The sequence below is a fragment of the Petromyzon marinus genome, unplaced genomic scaffold (genome assembly GCF_048934315.1).
Source record: "Petromyzon marinus isolate PM22_M1 ecotype Great Lakes invasive population unplaced genomic scaffold, UKy_Petmar_22M1.pri1.0 PM_G_Scaffold_11, whole genome shotgun sequence".
Lineage (NCBI taxonomy): Eukaryota > Metazoa > Chordata > Hyperoartia > Petromyzontiformes > Petromyzontidae > Petromyzon > Petromyzon marinus.
Window position 1 is genome coordinate 2,240,696 of NW_027422662.1, and position 22,615 is coordinate 2,263,310.

General features: G+C 50.9%; 1 protein-coding gene across 1 annotated transcript; it reads left to right on the forward strand.

The window, feature by feature from the left end:
- Positions 1-16,134: 16,134 nt before the first annotated feature.
- Positions 16,135-20,772, forward strand: LOC142908926 (induced myeloid leukemia cell differentiation protein Mcl-1 homolog). The gene is made up of 2 exons (XM_076059595.1): positions 16,135-16,802; positions 18,179-20,772. Exons 1-2 carry the CDS (start codon positions 16,179-16,181, stop codon positions 18,314-18,316), a joined length of 762 nt encoding a protein of 253 aa, XP_075915710.1. The 5' UTR covers positions 16,135-16,178; the 3' UTR covers positions 18,317-20,772.
- Positions 20,773-22,615: the final 1,843 nt, after the last annotated feature.

Genomic DNA, 22,615 nt, shown 5'->3' on the forward strand with positions numbered 1-22,615 from the left:
CTGTGACTCTGTACACACACACATACACAGAGACACACACAGACACAGACAGATTAACACACTCACTGATGCTGCTGGTATAGCTGGGTCTGCTGTGACTCTGTACACACACACATACACAGAGACACACACAGACACAAACAGACAGATTAACACACTCACTGATGCTGCTGGTATAGCTGGGTCTGCTGTAACTGTACACACACACAGAGACACACACAGACACAAACAGACAGATTAACACACTCACTGATGCTGCTGGTATAGCTGGGTCTGCTGTGACTCTGTACACACACACATACACAGAGACACACACAGACACAAACAAACAGATTAACACACTCACTGATGCTGCTGGTATAGCTGGGTCTGCTGTGACTCTGTACACACACACATACACAGAGACACACACAGACACAAACAGGCAGATTAACACACTCACTGATGCTGCTGGCATAGCTGGGTCTGCTGTGACTCTGTACACACACACACATACACAGAGACACACACAGACACAGACAGATTAACACACTCACTGATGCTGCTGGTATAGCTGGGTCTGCTGTGACTGTACACGCACACAGAGACACACACAGACACAAACAGACAGATTAACACACTCACTGATGCTGCTGGTATAGCTGGGTCTGCTGTGACTCTGTACACACACACATACACAGAGACACACACAGACACAAACAAACAGATTAACACACTCACTGATGCTGCTGGTATAGCTGGGTCTGCTGTGACTCTGTACACACACACATACACAGAGACACACACAGACACAAACAAACAGATTAACACACTCACTGATGCTGCTGGTATAGCTGGGTCTGCTGTGACTCTGTACACACACACATACACAGAGACACACACAGACACAAACAGACAGATTGACACACTCACTGATGCTGCTGGTATAGCTGGGTCTGCTGTGACTCTGTACACACACACATACACAGAGACACACACAGACACAAACAGGCAGATTAACATACTCACTGATGCTGCTGGTATAGCTGGGTCTGCTGTGACTCTGTACACACACACACACATACACAGAGACACACACAGACACAAACAGGCAGATTAACACACTCACTGATGCTGCTGGTATAGCTGGGTCTGCTGTGACTCTGTACACACACATAGACAGAGACACACACAGACACAAACAGACAGATTAACACACTCACTGATGCTGCTGGTATAGCTGGGTCTGCTGTGACTCTGTACACACACACATACACAGAGACACACACAAACACAAACAGACAGATTAACACACTCACTGATGCTGCTGGTATAGCTGGGTCTGCTGTGACTCTGTACACACACACATACACAGAGACACACACAGACACAAACAGACAGATTAACACACTCACTGATGCTGCTGGTATAGCTGGGTCTGCTGTGACTGTACACACACACAGAGACACACACAGACACGAACAGACAGATTAACACACTCACTGATGCTGCTGGTATAGCTGGGTCTGCTGTGACTCTGTACACACATACATACACAGAGACACACACAGACACAAACAAACAGATTAACACACTCACTGATGCTGCTGGTATAGCTGGGTCTGCTGTGACTCTGTACACACACACATACACAGAGACACACACAGACACAAACAAACAGATTAACACACTCACTGATGCTGCTGGTATAGCTGGGTCTGCTGTGACTCTGTACACACACACATACACAGAGACACACACAGACACAAACAAACAGATTAACACACTCACTGATGCTGCTGGTATAGCTGGGTCTGCTGTGACTCTGTACACACACACATACACAGAGACACACACAGACACAAACAGGCAGATTAACACACTCACTGATGCTGCTGGTATAGCTGGGTCTGCTGTGACTCTGTACACACACACACATACACAGAGACACACACAGACACAAACAGGCAGATTAACACACTCACTGATGCTGCTGGTATAGCTGGGTCTGCTGTGACTCTGTACACACACATACACAGAGACACACACAGACACAAACAGGCAGATTAACACACTCACTGATGCTGCTGGTATAGCTGGGTCTGCTGTGACTCTGTACACACACATACACAGAGACACACACAGACACAAACAGACAGATTAACACACTCACTGATGCTGCTGGTATAGCTGGGTCTGCTGTGACTCTGTACACACACACATACACAGAGACACACACAAACACAAACAGACAGATTAACACACTCACTGATGCTGCTGGTATAGCTGGGTCTGCTGTGACTCTGTACACACACACATACACAGAGACACACACAGACACAAACAGGCAGATTAACACACTCACTGATGCTGCTGGTATAGCTGGGTCTGCTGTGACTCTGTACACACACACATACACAGAGACACACACAGACACAAACAGACAGATTAACACACTCACTGATGCTGCTGGTATAGCTGGGTCTGCTTTGACTCTGTACACACACACATACACAGAGACACACACAGACACAAAGAGACAGATTAACACACTCACTGATGCTGCTGGTATAGCTGGGTCTGCTGTGACTCTGTACACACACACACACAAAGAGACACACACAGACACAAACAGACAGATTAACACACTCACTGATGCTGCTGGTATAGCTGGGTCTGCTGTGACTCTGTACACACACACATACACAGAGACACACACAGACACAAACAGGCAGATTAACACACTCACTGATGCTGCTGGTATAGCTGGGTCTGCTGTGACTCTGTACACACACACACATACACAGAGACACACACAGACACAAACAGGCAGATTAACACACTCACTGATGCTGCTGCTATAGCTGGGTCTGCTGTGACTCTGTACACACACATACACAGAGACACACACAGACACAAAGAGACAGATTAACACACTCACTGATGCTGCTGGTATAGCTGGGTCTGCTGTGACTCTGTACACACACACATAGACACAGACAGACACAAACAGATAGATTAACACACTCACTGATGCTGCTGGTATAGCTGGGTCTGCTGTGACTCTGTACACACACACATACACAGAGACACACACAGACACAAACAGGCAGATTAACACACTCACTGATGCGGCTGGTATAGCTGGGTCTGCTGTGACTCTGTACACACACACATACACAGAGACACACACAGACACAAACAGGCAGATTAACACACTCACTGATGCTGCTGGTATAGCTGGGTCTGCTGTGACTCTGTACACACACACATACGCAGAGACACACGCAGACACAAACAGGCAGATTAACACACTCACTGATGCTGCTGGCATAGCTGGGTCTGCTGTGACTCTGTACACACACACATACACAGAGACACACACAGACACAGACAGATTAACACACTCACTGATGCTGCTGGTATAGCTGGGTCTGCTGTGACTCTGTACACACACACATACACAGAGACACACACAGACACAAACAGACAGATTAACACACTCACTGATGCTGCTGGTATAGCTGGGTCTGCTGTAACTGTACACACACACAGAGACACACACAGACACAAACAGACAGATTAACACACTCACTGATGCTGCTGGTATAGCTGGGTCTGCTGTGACTCTGTACACACACACATACACAGAGACACACACAGACACAAACAAACAGATTAACACACTCACTGATGCTGCTGGTATAGCTGGGTCTGCTGTGACTCTGTACACACACACATACACAGAGACACACACAGACACAAACAAACAGATTAACACACTCACTGATGCTGCTGGTATAGCTGGGTCTGCTGTGACTCTGTACACACACACATACACAGAGACACACACAGACACAAACAGACAGATTAACACACTCACTGATGCTGCTGGTATAGCTGGGTCTGCTGTGACTCTGTACACACACACATACACAGAGACACACACAGACACAAACAGGCAGATTAACACACTCACTGATGCTGCTGGTATAGCTGGGTCTGCTGTGACTCTGTACACACACACACATACACAGAGACACACACAGACACAAACAGGCAGATTAACACACTCACTGATGCTGCTGGTATAGCTGGGTCTGCTGTGACTCTGTACACACACATACACAGAGACACACACAGACACAAACAGACAGATTAACACACTCACTGATGCTGCTGGTATAGCTGGGTCTGCTGTGACTCTGTACACACACACATACACAGAGACACACACAGACACAAACAAACAGATTAACACACTCACTGATGCTGCTGGTATAGCTGGGTCTGCTGTGACTCTGTACACACACACATACACAGATACACACACAGACACAAACAAACAGATTAACACACTCACTGATGCTGCTGGTATAGCTGGGTCTGCTGTGACTCTGTACACACACATACACAGAGACACACACAGACACAAACAGACAGATTAACACACTCACTGATGCTGCTGGTATAGCTGGGTCTGCTGTGACTCTGTACACACACACATACACAGAGACACACACAGACACAAACAGGCAGATTAACACACTCACTGATGCTGCTGGTATAGCTGGGTCTGCTGTGACTCTGTACACACACACACATACACAGAGACACACACAGACACAAACAGGCAGATTAACACACTCACTGATGCTGCTGGTATAGCTGGGTCTGCTTTGACTCTGTACACACACACATACACAGAGACACACACAGACACAAAGAGACAGATTAACACACTCACTGATGCTGCTGGTATAGCTGGGTCTGCTGTGACTCTGTACACACACACATACACAGAGACACACACAAACACAAACAGACAGATTAACACTCTCACTGATGCTGCTGGTATAGCTGGGTCTGCTGTGACTCTGTACACACACACATACACAGAGACACACACAGACACAAACAGGCAGATTAACACACTCACTGATGCTGCTGGTATAGCTGGGTCTGCTGTGACTCTGTACACACACACACATACACAGAGACACACACAGACACAAACAGGCAGATTAACACACTCACTGATGCTGCTGGTATAGCTGGGTCTGCTTTGACTCTGTACACACACACATACACAGAGACACACACAGACACAAAGAGACAGATTAACACACTCACTGATGCTGCTGGTATAGCTGGGTCTGCTGTGACTCTGTACACACACACATACACAGAGACACACACAAACACAAACAGACAGATTAACACTCTCACTGATGCTGCTGGTATAGCTGGGTCTGCTGTGACTCTGTACACACACACATACACAGAGACACACACAGACACAAACAGGCAGATTAACACACTCACTGATGCTGCTGGTATAGCTGGGTCTGCTGTGACTCTGTACACACACACATACACAGAGACACACACAGACACAAACAGGCAGATTAACACACTCACTGATGCTGCTGGTATAGCTGGGTCTGCTTTGACTCTGTACACACACACATACACAGAGACACACACAGACACAAAGAGACAGATTAACACACTCACTGATGCTGCTGGTATAGCTGGGTCTGCTGTGACTCTGTACACACACACATACACAGAGACACACACAAACACAAACAGACAGATTAACACTCTCACTGATGCTGCTGGTATAGCTGGGTCTGCTGTGACTCTGTACACACACACATACACAGAGACACACACAGACACAAACAGGCAGATTAACACACTCACTGATGCTGCTGGTATAGCTGGGTCTGCTGTGACTCTGTACACACACACATACACAGAGACACACACAGACACAAACAGACAGATTAACACACTCACTGATGCTGCTGGTATAGCTGGGTCTGCTGTGACTCTGTACACACACACACACACAGAGACACACACAGACACAAAGAGACATATTAACACACTCACTGATGCTGCTGGTATAGCTGGGTCTGCTGTGACTCTGTACACACACACACATACACAGAGACACACACAGACGCAAACAGACAGATTAACACACGCACTGATGCTGCTGGTATAGCTGGGTCTGCTGTGACTCTGTACACACACACATACACAGAGACACACACAGACACAAACAGACAGATTAACACACTCACTGATGCTGCTGGTATAGCTGGGTCTGCTTTGACTCTGTACACACACACATACACAGAGACACACACAGACACAAAGAGACAGATTAACACACTCACTGATGCTGCTGGTATAGCTGGGTCTGCTGTGACTCTGTACACACACACACACAGAGACACACACAGACACAAACAGACAGATTAACACACTCACTGATGCTGCTGGTATAGCTGGGTCTGCTGTGACTCTGTACACACACACATACACAGAGACACACACAGACACAAAGAGACAGATTAACACACTCACTGATGCTGCTGGTATAGCTGGGTCTGCTGTGACTCTGTACACACACATACACAGAGACACACACAGACACAAACAGGCAGATTAACACACTCACTGATGCTGCTGGTATTGCTGGGTCTGCTGTGACTCTGTACACACACACATACACAGAGACACACGCAGACACAAACAGGCAGATTAACACACTCACTGATGCTGCTGGTATAGCTGGGTCTGCTGTGACTCTGTACACACACATACACAGAGACACACACAGACACAAACAGGCAGATTAACACACTCACTGATGCTGCTGGTATAGCTGGGTCTGCTGTGACTCTGTACACACACACATACACAGAGACACACACAGACACAAACAGGCAGATTAACACACTCACTGATGCTGCTGGTATAGCTGGGTCTGCTGTGACTCTGTACACACACATACACAGAGACACACACAGACACAAACAGACAGATTAACACACTCACTGATGCTGCTGGTATAGCTGGGTCTGCTGTGACTCTGTACACACACACATACACAGAGACACACACAAACACAAACAGACAGATTAACACTCTCACTGATGCTGCTGGTATAGCTGGGTCTGCTGTGACTCTGTACACACACACATACACAGAGACACACACAGACACAAACAGGCAGATTAACACACTCACTGATGCTGCTGGTATAGCTGGGTCTGCTGTGACTCTGTACACACACACATACACAGAGACACACACAGACACAAACAGACAGATTAACACACTCACTGATGCTGCTGGTATAGCTGGGTCTGCTGTGACTCTGTACACACACACACACAGAGACACACACAGACACAAACAGGCAGATTAACACACTCACTGATGCTGCTGGTATAGCTGGGTCTGCTGTGACTCTGTACACACACATACACAGAGACACACACAGACACAAACAGGCAGATTAACACACTCACTGATGCTGCTGGTATAGCTGGGTCTGCTGTGACTCTGTACACACACACATACACAGAGACACACACAGACACAAACAGGCAGATTAACACACTCACTGATGCTGCTGGTATAGCTGGGTCTGCTGTGACTCTGTACACACACATACACAGAGACACACACAGACACAAACAGACAGATTAACACACTCACTGATGCTGCTGGTATAGCTGGGTCTGCTGTGACTCTGTACACACACACATACACAGAGACACACACAAACACAAACAGACAGATTAACACTCTCACTGATGCTGCTGGTATAGCTGGGTCTGCTGTGACTCTGTACACACACACATACACAGAGACACACACAGACACAAACAGGCAGATTAACACACTCACTGATGCTGCTGGTATAGCTGGGTCTGCTGTGACTCTGTACACACACACATACACAGAGACACACACAGACACAAACAGACAGATTAACACACTCACTGATGCTGCTGGTATAGCTGGGTCTGCTGTGACTCTGTACACACACACACACAGAGACACACACAGACACAAAGAGACATATTAACACACTCACTGATGCTGCTGGTATAGCTGGGTCTGCTGTGACTCTGTACACACACACACATACACAGAGACACACACAGACGCAAACAGACAGATTAACACACGCACTGATGCTGCTGGTATAGCTGGGTCTGCTGTGACTCTGTACACACACACATACACAGAGACACACACAGACACAAACAGACAGATTAACACACTCACTGATGCTGCTGGTATAGCTGGGTCTGCTTTGACTCTGTACACACACACATACACAGAGACACACACAGACACAAAGAGACAGATTAACACACTCACTGATGCTGCTGGTATAGCTGGGTCTGCTGTGACTCTGTACACACACACACACAGAGACACACACAGACACAAACAGACAGATCAACACACTCACTGATGCTGCTGGTATAGCTGGGTCTGCTGTGACTCTGTACACACACACATACACAGAGACACACACAGACACAAAGAGACAGATTAACACACTCACTGATGCTGCTGGTATAGCTGGGTCTGCTGTGACTCTGTACACACACATACACAGAGACACACACAGACACAAACAGGCAGATTAACACACTCACTGATGCTGCTGGTATTGCTGGGTCTGCTGTGACTCTGTACACACACACATACACAGAGACACACGCAGACACAAACAGGCAGATTAACACACTCACTGATGCTGCTGGTATAGCTGGGTCTGCTGTGACTCTGTACACACACACAACAACAACAACAACAACCGCCATTCGCCACTAAGTGGCGGTGACGTCACCACGACGCTTGTGCCAGGCTATGTGCACCCTGAGGCCACGTGAAGTGTCGAACGCCCGCTGGCAGGAGGTCACGGGGCAGACCCAGGTGCCACGGGTCGACTGACTGAGATGACTGGCTGATGCACCACCTGTGCCCCCTACTGTGCCAACCTGCTGTGCTTTAGCCACCCGGCGCTCCGCTCGCTGTTGTGAGCGTCGCTCCTCCGCCCTCCGTTGTTGTTGGAGGGCGACTGCCTCCAACTGCCCAGTAGCATCCTTCACGAGCCTCCTCCACAGAGGCCGATCTTGAGACCGCTGGTACCAGTCATCGGCAAGTCCACTCAGCTCCACGTCCTCCTGTACCACATCACTCCATCTCTTCTCTAGCCCGTGCCGCGCCCGCTTAGCCCCCTCAATCCGGCCAAACAAAAGCTGTTTCGGCATGCGGTGGCTGGGCATGCGGGCTACATGACCCAGCCATCGCAGCCTTGCCTGCCGGAGGAGCTCACCGATGGGACCCTGCCCAGATCTTTCAAGGATTTGTGAGCTCCTCACACAATCCAGTCTGGTTAAACCCAGGATGGATCGTAGGCAGGCCAGCCTAAATGTTTCTAACCGGCGAAGATGTTCCATTAGGGGGGTCCACGTTTCGCAAGCGTAGAGAAGGGAGGGAATGACCGTGGCCGAGAAGACCTGAAGCTTAGTGCGGAGCGACAGACCAGGTAGCTTCCACACAGCGTTACGCAACCGATGAAAAGATATTGCCGCTCGACTGATTCGGAGTGAGACCTCTGCTGTTAAACTGGAGCCAGTCATAAGCACACTGCCCAGGTATGGGAAACTCTCCACTCTCTCCACAACTGCCCCATCACCGATTGGGAGTTGTGGGGGTGGAGTGTCCGATGGTACAAAATACCCAGGCAGGTGCTTAGTTTTGGTGGGGCTGATGGTAAGGCCCCACCTCTTAGTGGCACGCTCCAGTCTCAGCAGCAGCGTCTCCAACTCCTCCTCTGACTGAGCAGCTATTACCAAGTCATCAGCATACATAACGTGGTTGAGCAATAGGGAGCCATCCCTTGACCGCACCCGGGCATCGATTAGCCTCCCATTATATCTGTACCATATGGAGATTCCCCCGGTACAGCTATTGAAGGCTTCACGAACTACGTGGTCAAAATAGATGTTAAATAATGTGGGAGCCAGAGGACATCCCTGTCGCACCCCAAGGTGTACAGGGAATGGCTCTGACTCCCGGCCACGTAGTTTTACCCGGGCCCGCTCACCATCATGAAGGTCCTTAATGATCGTGAGCAGAGGGTCAGGTACTCCAAAAGCACGAAGAACGACCCAGAGCCCAGGCCTACTGATGGTATCATAGGCCTTGACCAGGTCAATAAAGCAGAGATGTAGGTCTTGTTGGAATTCCCTACACCTCTGCTGTAGCAGACGGACAGAAAATATGGCATCTGTGCAGGACCGCCCTTTCCTGAAACCGCATTGGGGCTCCGCAAGCCTCTCCTCAGCGTGCCTGGCAAGGCGATGCTGAATAATCCTTGCCAGGACCTTTCCCGGCACACTGAGGAGTGAGATGCCCCTGTAGTTGTTACAGTCTGTGCGGTCCCCCTTCTTAAAAAGGGGGACCACCAGGGCATCCTTCCAATCCTGCGGAACCCGTCCAGTGGTCCAGACTGTTGTTATGATGTCATATAGGGCAGTCTGTGCACAAACGCCACCCTCCCTCAGCATTTCGCTTGGGAGATCATCTCTGCCCGCTGCCTTTCCTGGTCTCAGACTCCGGATCGCCTTCAATACTTCCTCAGCAGATGGCACCTCAGCCAGCCACTCACAGGGGGTGACTTCATCCAATATTTGAGGCACCGCAGCCTCAGCAGGGTCATCCTCACTTTGTGCCACGATGTTTTCCTGGCTGAGGGATTTTCCCTCCCCCAGGACCTCACAGAAATGCTCAGCAAATCTGCGAACCTGTTCCTGGGGGTCGGAAATTGGATCACCGTTTTTTCCCCTAATGATGGTAATAGGTGTGGCGCTGCAGGTTACTTTTTTGATGGAGTTAAATAGAGATTTGTGATCACGGGCCACTGAAGCAGACTCCATCTCCTCAGCAACCCGCGACCACCACCCATCCTTGCAGCGCCTCACGGCTCTCCGAACCTCCGAGCGAAGGCTGCGGTAAGCCTCCTCATTCTCTGACGTGGGATTCTGTAGCCGATGACAGTGGGCCTGTCGCTTTTTCTCAACCATCGTGAACAACTCCTCTGTCATCCAGGGTGTCTGGGGAGGTCTGGACCGCGTACCCAAAGCAGCCATTGCAGCTGCATGAGTCACAGTCCTAAACCTCGCCCATTTACCCTCGACATCAGGAGGAGTCGGGGACGATGCCAATCCCAGCCGCAAGCGATGATGAAATTCTCGCTTGCAACTTTCATCAGATAACTGAGACCAGGCCACTTTAGGTTGGAATGGGGTCCTGGGTGTACACCCACCACCGGAGTGGAAGAATGGCAGGCGCATCTTACAGATGACTAGTCGATGGTCAGAGGGAAGATCAGCTCCACGGTAGGTCCTGGTGTCAAGGACATGGGCTCGCATTCGCTGGTCCGTCACTATGTAGTCCAGCAGATGTTCTTGCTTGGACCCGGCATGCATCCATGATGTTGTGTGGATGCGCCGATGCCGGAACAGCGTGTTGGTAATTACAAGCCCATGGGCTGCACAAAAATCTAGCAGCCTCCTACCGTTGTTATTGAGCTGATCTGGCCCATGCCCTCCAATCACTCCAGACCAGGTGCCAGTATCATGACCAACTCGGGCATTGAAGTCACCCAACATGATGACTCTATCCCGAGGGGCCACTTTAGCCAGCACCTGTGACAGGAGGTCATAGAAGGCATCTGACTCATCGGCTTTGCCTGCATCCCTCCACGGATGTTCATCTTCGGTGGGGGCATAAGTAACCACGACCACCATTCCTCGCCTCCGGTTGATGGGAAGGCGAGCCCAAAGTAGCCTGGGGCTTACAGCTTCCCACACCTCACCGCCACGCTCCCACGCCCCCTTCATTCTTTTGTTCAAAAGAAGACCCACACCCTGTTGTTTGGCAGTCTGCTGCCCCGAGTAGAGGACTGTCCACCCCTCATGGTGGCAGGAGCCAGAGCCGGTCCACCGGACCTCCTGAATGCCGCATAGATCCAGGCGGTACCGGTCCAGCTCCCGACAGAGGAGTGGCAGCCTCTCCTCTGCAGTGAGCGTTCGAACATTCCACGTGGCCACCCGTAGTGGCTTTTCGTTGTTTCTGGAGTAGCCCCGAGGGTAGGTATTCAATCTCCTGGCTCCGCCAATTGGGGTTTGGCCAGGAGACGTCATAGACGCCTGGCCCCCCGGGGCCTCCAGCACAAGCTTAGTTGTTACATATTTCAGTTTAATTCGTAGTTTCGTGGTAATTAATTGAAGGTGGAGGGGTTACCAGCCCCTCGCACCCGTCCAGAGCCCCCGTTTAGCCCCTGTGGTGGACACATATGCCATGAGGGGAGGAGCCAATCAAAATTGGATCTCCCCCCACAGCGCTGTCCACGACAGAGTTGCCCGTCCGGCACCGCGAGGAGGTAGGGGGTTGTTTTGCCGGACTAGGGGGTTGTTTTGCCGGACACACACACATACACACATACACACACATACACAGAGACACAGACAGACACAAACAGACAGATTAACACACTCACTGATGCTGCTGGTATAGCTGGGTCTGCTGTGACTCTGTACACACACATACACAGAGACACACACAGACACAAACAGGCAGATTAACACACTCACTGATGCTGCTGGTATAGCTGGGTCTGCTGTGACTCTGTACACACACACATACACAGAGACACACACAGACACAAACAGGCAGATTAACACACTCACTGATGCTGCTGGTATAGCTGGGTCTGCTGTGACTCTGTACACACACACACATACACAGAGACACACACAGACACAAACAGGCAGATTAACACACTCACTGATGCTGCTGGTATAGCTGGGTCTGCTGTGACTCTGTACACACACATACACAGAGACACACACAGACACAAACAGACAGATTAACACACTCACTGATGCTGCTGGTATAGCTGGGTCTGCTGTGACTCTGTACACACACACATACACAGAGACACACACAAACACAAACAGACAGATTAACACTCTCACTGATGCTGCTGGTATAGCTGGGTCTGCTGTGACTCTGTACACACACACATACACAGAGACACACACAGACACAAACAGGCAGATTAACACACTCACTGATGCTGCTGGTATAGCTGGGTCTGCTGTGACTCTGTACACACACACATACACAGAGACACACACAGACACAAACAGACAGATTAACACACTCACTGATGCTGCTGGTATAGCTGGGTCTGCTGTGACTCTGTACACACACACACACAGAGACACACACAGACACAAAGAGACATATTAACACACTCACTGATGCTGCTGGTATAGCTGGGTCTGCTGTGACTCTGTACACACACACACATACACAGAGACACACACAGACGCAAACAGACAGATTAACACACGCACTGATGCTGCTGGTATAGCTGGGTCTGCTGTGACTCTGTACACACACACATACACAGAGACACACACAGACACAAACAGACAGATTAACACACTCACTGATGCTGCTGGTATAGCTGGGTCTGCTTTGACTCTGTACACACACACATACACAGAGACACACACAGACACAAAGAGACAGATTAACACACTCACTGATGCTGCTGGTATAGCTGGGTCTGCTGTGACTCTGTACACACACACACACAGAGACACACACAGACACAAACAGACAAATTAACACACTCACTGATGCTGCTGGTATAGCTGGGTCTGCTGTGACTCTGTACACACACACATACACAGAGACACACACAGACACAAAGAGACAGATTAACACACTCACTGATGCTGCTGGTATAGCTGGGTCTGCTGTGACTCTGTACACACACATACACAGAGACACACACAGACACAAACAGGCAGATTAACACACTCACTGATGTTGCTGGTATAGCTGGGTCTGCTGTGACTCTGTACACACACACATACACAGAGACACACACAGACACAAACAGACAGATTAACACACTCACTGATGCTGCTGGTATAGCTGGGTCTGCTGTGACTCTGTACACACACACATACACAGAGACACACACAGACACAAAGAGACAGATTAACACACTCACTGATGCTGCTGGTATAGCTGGGTCTGCTGTGACTCTGTACACACACATACACAGAGACACACACAGACACAAACAGGCAGATTAACACACTCACTGATGCTGCTGGTATTGCTGGGTCTGCTGTGACTCTGTACACACACACATACACAGAGACACACGCAGACACAAACAGGCAGATTAACACACTCACTGATGCTGCTGGTATAGCTGGGTCTGCTGTGACTCTGTACACACACACATACACAGAGACACAGACAGACACAAACAGACAGATTAACACACTCACTGATGCTGCTGGTATAGCTGGGTCTGCTGTGACTCTGTACACACACATACACAGAGACACACACAGACACAAACAGGCAGATTAACACACTCACTGATGCTGCTGGTATTGCTGGGTCTGCTGTGACTCTGTACACACACACACATACACAGAGACACACGCAGACACAAACAGGCAGATTAACACACTCACTGATGCTGCTGGTATAGCTGGGTCTGCTGTGACTCTGTACACACATACATACACAGAGACACAGACAGACACAAACAGACAGATTAACACACTCACTGATGCTGCTGGTATAGCTGGGTCTGCTGTGACTCTGTACACACATACACAGAGACACACACAGACACAAACAGGCAGATTAACACACTCACTGATGCTGCTGGTATAGCTGGGTCTGCTGTGACTCTGTACACACACACATACACAGAGACACACACAGACACAAACAGGCAGATTAACACACTCACTGATGCTGCTGGGTCTGCTGGGTCTGCTGTGACTCTGTACACACACACACATACACAGAGACACACGCAGACACAAACAGGCAGATTAACACACTCACTGATGCTGCTGGTATAGCTGGGTCTGCTGTGACTCTGTACACACATACATACACAGAGACACAGACAGACACAAACAGACAGATTAACACACTCACTGATGCTGCTGGTATAGCTGGGTCTGCTGTGACTCTGTACACACACATACACAGAGACACACACAGACACAAACAGGCAGATTAACACACTCACTGATGCTGCTGGTATTGCTGGGTCTGCTGTGACTCTGTACACACACACATACACAGAGACACACGCAGACACAAACAGGCAGATTAACACACTCACTGATGCTGCTGGTATAGCTGGGTCTGCTGTGACTCTGTACACACACACATACACAGAGACACAGACAGACACAAACAGACAGATTAACACACTCACTGATGCTGCTGGTATAGCTGGGTCTGCTGTGACTCTGTACACACACATACACAGAGACACACACAGACACAAACAGGCAGATTAACACACTCACTGATGCTGCTGGTATTGCTGGGTCTGCTGTGACTCTGTACACACACACACATACACAGAGACACACGCAGACACAAACAGGCAGATTAACACACTCACTGATGCTGCTGGTATAGCTGGGTCTGCTGTGACTCTGTACACACATACATACACAGAGACACAGACAGACACAAACAGACAGATTAACACACTCACTGATGCTGCTGGTATAGCTGGGTCTGCTGTGACTCTGTACACACACACATACACAGAGACACACACAGACACAAACAGGCAGATTAACACACTCACTGATGCTGCTGGGTCTGCTGGGTCTGCTGTGACTCTGTACACACACACACATACACAGAGACACACGCAGACACAAACAGGCAGATTAACACACTCACTGATGCTGCTGGTATAGCTGGGTCTGCTGTGACTCTGTACACACATACATACACAGAGACACAGACAGACACAAACAGACAGATTAACACACTCACTGATGCTGCTGGTATAGCTGGGTCTGCTGTGACTCTGTACACACATACACAGAGACACACACAGACACAAACAGGCAGATTAACACACTCACTGATGCTGCTGGTATAGCTGGGTCTGCTGTGACTCTGTACACACACACATACACAGAGACACACACAGACACAAACAGGCAGATTAACACACTCACTGATGCTGCTGGGTCTGCTGTGACTCTGAAACTCGCTGAGCTGACGCTTGCCGTCGCAAGCCAATCGCCGCATCGATTCCTCGACATCTAAAGTCGGCGCGATTTCTCTTCCCGTCGAATCCTGCCTGCTTGATGAGAAATCGACCAATCGCCGAAGAGATTCTACGCCCAGCAACGCGGCGATTTTCGACCGTCGCTGAATCGACCGTCGCGATTCCATTAGGCGACTCCGACCTCCGTCGACTCCGTCTCGCGTTCCCGACGGCGGCCATGGAGGCAGCGCGGAGTGGCGGAGTGGCGAGGCGCTGCGATGATGACGACAACAACAACGATGACGACAACAACGATGACGACAACAACAACGATGACGACAACAACGATGATGACGATGACAACAACGATGACGATGACGACGAGCTCACCGTCCAGACCGCAAATTTAATCTCCGGCTACGCCGCTCACCTGGCACAGACGGAGCAACAACAACAGCAACAACAACAGCAACAACAACAACCGCAGCAGCAGCAACTTTGTGCCGCTTCACAGCTCCTGGAGAGCGTCGGGGATTCTCTCCTGGAGCAGCACCGCGCCGCCTTCTCGGCCATGGTGAGCCGCCTGGTGGTGGTGGCGGAGGAGGCCGAGGATCTGCGTGGCTCGGCGCTCGCCGTGGCCCGGGAGATGTTCTCCGACGGGCACGTGAGCTGGGGCCGCGTGGTGGCGCTGGCGGTGTTCTGCGCGCTGCTCCTCAAGAGGCTCAAGGAAGCCGCCGGCGGCGGGGAGCCGAGGGCGGGGAGAGACGCCGAGGCGAGGGCCTCCGTGGCCCACGAGGTGGCCGCTTTCCTGGTGGCCTCGCGGAGTAGCAGGAGGGCCTGGTTCGTGCGCCAGGGAGGCTGGGTGAGACACGCGCTGTGGACACGTGACACCACCTGCTGTGGACACGTGACACCACCTGCTGTGGACACGTGCCACCTGCTGCTGGTGGTGGTGGTCATTGATTAGTGGTGGTGGTGAGTGGAGATGTGTGACCTGGTGGTTGTCATTGATTAGTGGTGGTGGTGAGTGGAGATGTGTGATGTGGTTGTCATTGATTAGTGGTGGTGGTGGTGAGTGGAGATGTGTGACGTGGTTGTCATTGATTAGTGGTGGTGGTGAGTGGAGATGTGTGACGTGGTTGTCATTGATTAGTGGTGGTGGTGGTGAGTGGAGATGTGTGACGTGGTTGTCATTGATTAGTGGTGGTGGTGGTGGTGAGTGGAGGTGTGTGATGTGGTTGTGATTGATTAGTGGTGGTGATGGTGGTGGTGAGTGGAGATGTGTGATGTGGTTGTCATTGATTAGTGGTGGTGGTGGTGAATGGAGATGTGTGACGTGGTTGTCATTGATTAGTGGTGGTGGTGAGTGGAGATGTGTGACCTGGTGGTTGTTATTGATTAGTGGTGGTGGTGAGTGGAGATGTGTGACGTGGTTGTCATTGATTAGTGGTGGTGAGTGGAGATGTGTGACGTGGTTGTGATTGATTAGTGGTGGTGGTGGTGAGTGGAGATGTGCGACCTGGTTGTGATTGATTATTGGTGGTGAGTGGAGATGTGCGACCTGGTTGTGATTGATTCGTGGTGGTGAGTGGAGATGGTGGGAACTGTGATTTTGGTGGTGATTATGACGTTGGTGATGGGTTCAGACGGCATGAGGATTATTGAGAATTGGGGGTGGGGGTTGTTGTTTTTTGTTACCAGGCGAGACTGAAGAGAAATTTAATTAGTTTTTTTATTTGAGTTTTGCCAAGTTGCTGCGACATGTCGTCAGCTTAGACAGCTTGGGGCTTCTGTGTAGAGTAGTGAGCGACTGGCAGTGGAGCGGCTTGTGTGTTTGTTAAATCGTGAGAGACGCCTAATCCCCTCTCTCGGACGGCAGAAATCGCCCTGTCGTTCATACCATCTGTATGTGTTTCTCGCCATTGCCTGTGGGGTTTTCAGCGGGTCCATGTTTTAGGAGAAGCATTTGTTTAAATCGGTCAAATGTGTAAAAAAAACCCAAATTCGTCAATCCAAGACCTGCATATTAAGTTTGTGAAAACGCCGTTGCAGAGCAAATGTCCCGCTCTCCTCTTTTCGAACTCGGCAGCTGGGCCCCATCTGCCTCTCGAGCGCCCAGTTGCACCGCCTGTACAATCGCCAGCCGTGCCACTGCCGTTTTCGGGACCGACACCGCGCGCGCGTGCGCACGCACGACCGTACTGACGGCGGATTGCGCTCGTGTTCCCCCGGACGCAGGACGGGTTTGTGCGGGAGTATGAGCGGGAGACGCCCGGCAGCACGCTCAGAAACACGCTGGTGGCCGTCGCGGGGTTCGGGGCCATGGCGGGTCTGGCCGCGTTGGGCGTTCGCAAGATCCTCGGCGGTTTCCGCTGAACCTTCCAAGCGGGACGAGGCCCCGATCGTGTCCGGCTCTCGCGCACGGCGTGCCCCACGGCGTCGTCGCCTCCGGCCGAGCTAAACGGAGCACCGCTACCGCGACCGCGGGAAAAACATCGAGACTCTGAACAGACGCGGCACGCCCCCCCCCACCCCTGCAAAGTTAAATTGTGGTGCTCAACGCTTCCGTGGCGGTAGAATTTTTGCAAAGATGCAGCTGCAAATGCGCTTTTTTTTTCACGTGCCAATCTTCGCTGTTCGTTAGTTTCCATTTCGTTAAACCTGCCGCATGGGAGCGATTGCCGCTGGGGTGCGTGGTGCCAAATCGTTGATTGCATTCCGTGGGGCCTGTCAATGCTTTGTTAATATTTTGAACCTCTGTGCGAGCGAGGTTTTTGCGTCTTCCCAGCGAGAAAAACCCGACGGCCGAATGGAAATTGACGCACGTTGCTCTTGTTGGACAGCAATTATTTTACTTTAATAGAGTCGTTAAATTCACGTTAGTCTGGCTCGATGAGGCAGCATTGTAAGTGTTGGTAAAATTGAGCATTTCGGAAGCACTTATAATTTGTATTATTATTTTATTTAAATACAATTTCAGGACAAGGTGAAAGATTAGAAACGTGTTAACGCGTGCGTTATATAGTTGCTACCTCGAACACGGCTAGGAATTGAATGACGCTTGCCATCACGGCAGCGTTTTGGCCATAAACAGAGCAATCTGTTCTCGTTGTTTTGGTCTTCACGCAACTCGAGCAAGCGGGAGTTGAATTTGGCAGCGGGCAGCAACAGCCGCTGCAGCGCCTTGTGTGAAATTTGCAGGGTAGCAAAGCCTCAACTTGCAACACAAAAGGTTTAACTTTTTTTCTGCTCGTATGATGTAATATCAGGATTGTGTGGTTACACCGATAGTACCCTATTATTAGTGCGGGCCTAGAAGGTACACCGAGGAGACGGCTCCCAACCCATCAGGATCCTCCTCCCTGTGCGTGGCCAGGTGAACACGATAGGCAGCTTGGATGGGCCCTATGGTGCGCGGCAGTCTAAGTTTAAAGCCGCGTTTAGAAACGACAAGTCTGGTATCTGGTGTCTGGTTAATCGGCAGTGGGCTACCCCATAAAGTCGCCTTGCAACGTGTGTGCCACTACAAACCAAACTTTGGAGTTGTGAGGTGGCCGGGCCGGTGGGGGGGGGGGGGGTTGTGGATTCCTGTCAGGAGTTTTTCTCAACTTAGATTATTGAAAACAGAACCCACCACCCCCCCTCCCCCCTGTTTAAAATGGAACTCTGGGTAACCTTTACCCATTGCCCTGTCCTGGATTATATTTGAGTGTACCCTTACCATGCAATAATTACTTGGTTCAGGATAGATCTTTGATATTTTCCTAAGGTAAATCAATGGTGGCAGTTCTACTTGGGTGACACAGCGGGACACAGGCGCCATCGTGGCAACGCACCGCCGTCACCGGCGTGCAGCCCAAGGCGGTCGCTGCAATTTGCCGGCGGCGGCACAGCTCTTGAGAGTTCTGCGGTGAGGAAAAAAAAACAACGCGGCCACGGCTTGTTCAGCCCTGGGCACGGCTCAGTTCCTGCGAGTGGGAAACAAGAGGCATTCGGGTGACACTGTGCTTGTGCATGTGTAGTGATGCTACCATCACTACGCATGACGCTACCATCACTACGCACGACGCTACCATCACTACGCACGATGCTAGCATCACTACGCACGACGCTACCATCACTACGCACGACGCTACCATCACTACGCACGACGCTACCATCACTACGCACAATGCTACCATCACTACGCACGACGCTACCATCACTACACACGACGCTACCATCACTACGCACGATGCTACCATCACTACGCACGACGCTACCATCAATACGCATGATGCTACCATCACTGCGCATGATGCTTCCATCATTACGCACGATGCTACCATCATTACGCACGATGCTACCATCACTACGCACGATGCTACCATCACTACGCACGATGCTACCATCACTACGCATGACGCTACCATCACTACGCACGACGCTACCATCACTACGCACGATGCTAGCATCACTACGCACGACGCTACCATCACTACGCACGACGCTACCATCACTACGCACGACGCTACCATCACTACACACGATGCTACCATCACTGTGCATGACGCTACCATCACTACGCACGACGCTACCATCACTACGCACGATGCTACCATCACTACGCACGACGCTACCATCAATACGCATGATGCTACCATCACTGCGCATGATGCTTCCATCGTTACGCACGATGCTACCATCACTACGCACGATGCTACCATCACTACGCACGATGCTACCATCACCATGCATGATGCTCGACAATCTTCAGACCTTATTGGTGCTTTCAGTTCCCGCGCCGTCTCTCTCAATACAACAATTAAAGAGTGTCTTGTTTATTTGCCCGACACGTGTTTTATGTTTTACTCTGCCAGGGCTGATTCGATCGTAGCTGAAGTGGAATTGAGGCCAAGAAAGGCGTTCAGTTTACGTGTGCGTTTTTTTTAGATTGTGTGTCTTGTTTATCGTAATCGCCGGCCACGGTCAATCCACTGCTGGATGAAGGCCTCCCCAACCCATCGCCACCTTACGGCCCTGCGATGGTAACAATCCATCCGGAAGTCGATTTCGTCGCTCCATCTCATCCCGGGGGGGGGGGGGGGGGGTGTCCCTCTTTTGGCTGCTGCCACACTTAATAGGCTCGGCAACGCACAACATCGCCTTCAGTGTACCTAGTTGTTTGCTGTTCAGTCCGCTGCTGAATGAGGACATCCCCGTGCTACTCACCGCTCACTTACCACTCACTCACAATTCACTCACCACTACTCTTTGGTTCTATTCGGTAAAGTCACGTAGGTAAAAAATAAAACAACAAAAATCACGACGTTTCGGCCACAACACAAGTGGCCTTCATCAGGTGAAGGGAACAGACTGTCTCGAAGACTGCGCTGGAGTGAAACAGAGCCAAGCTCAAACTACGACCTATAAGCTGTGTGAGAGGGATTAAGGTGAAGGAACAAAACTGTCGGGATGACAGAGCTCCAATGAACGCTGGGTGAGAGAAGAGAGGCACCCCGACAAAGGAGTTTACACATCGCTCACCACTCACTCTCCGCTCACTCCCCACTCACTCCCCACTCACTCACGCTCACTCACTGCTCACTCACCACTCACCCACCACTCACCGCTCACTCACCACTCACAGCTCACTCACCACTCACAGCTCACTCACCACTCACCGCTCACTCACTGCTCACCATTCACTCACCACTCACTCACTGTTCACTCACCACTCACTGACCACTTACCACTCACTCACTGCTCACCACTCACTCACCGCCAGCATTTACACCGGGGGGCCAGCCAGCATTTACACCGACCGGAGCCAGCCAGCCAGCGTCCCGTGCAACGCGCCGCACACGGCTGCATTCTTCTCATTGAAATCGTGACCTGAATTTTGACCGAAGCGGTTTGTTTGTCGTCGCTAACCCCCCCCCCCCCTGCAGACGAAGGAAAGGGCACCACCACCCCACAGGGCACCACCACCACCCCCCCACAGGGCACCCCCCCCCCCCCCTTCGAGCCGACGGAGAGATGATGACGCCCGCCGACAGATCCATCTCACGGCAAATTCCTGAGCGGCTACACAAGAGACAGGCGGGCAGCCGAGTAAAGACAAACACGGAGCGGGAGGGGCCTCTCTGAGTGGTTTATTGTCCCAAGATAAACACACGCCAGCAAACACACACACACAAACACACACACAAACACACACATGCCTGCGTACGTGCGCGTACGAGCGGTCGTATTAAAAACTCGGGTGACTCAGGTCCACCACCAGCACTACCAGCACCACCACCAGCAACGCCACCACCACCAGCACTACCACCAGCACCACGAGCACTGCCACCACCACCACCAGCACCGCCAGCACCACCAGCACCACCAGCACTACCACCACCACCACCAGCACCACCACCACCAGCAGCAACACCACCAGCACTACCACCACCAGCACTACCACCAGCACTACCACCAGCACTACCACAACCACCAGCACCACCAGCACTACCACCACCACCAGCACTACCACCAGCACCACCACCAGCACTACCACCACCAGCACCACCATCACCAGCACCACCACCAACAGCACGACCACCACCACCCCCTCCACCATCATCAACACAACCTCAACCACCACCACCACCCCCTCTCCACCATCATCATCACCACCCCATCACCTTGTAT

Coding starts and splice junctions, on each gene's coding strand:
- LOC142908926 (XM_076059595.1), top strand. CDS start 16,179: ATGGAGGCAGCGCGGAGTGGCGGAGTGGCGAGGCGCTGCGATGATGAC. Junction 16,803..18,178: donor TCGTGCGCCAGGGAGGCTGG/GTGAGACACGCG, acceptor CCCCGGACGCAG/GACGGGTTTGTGCGGGAGTA.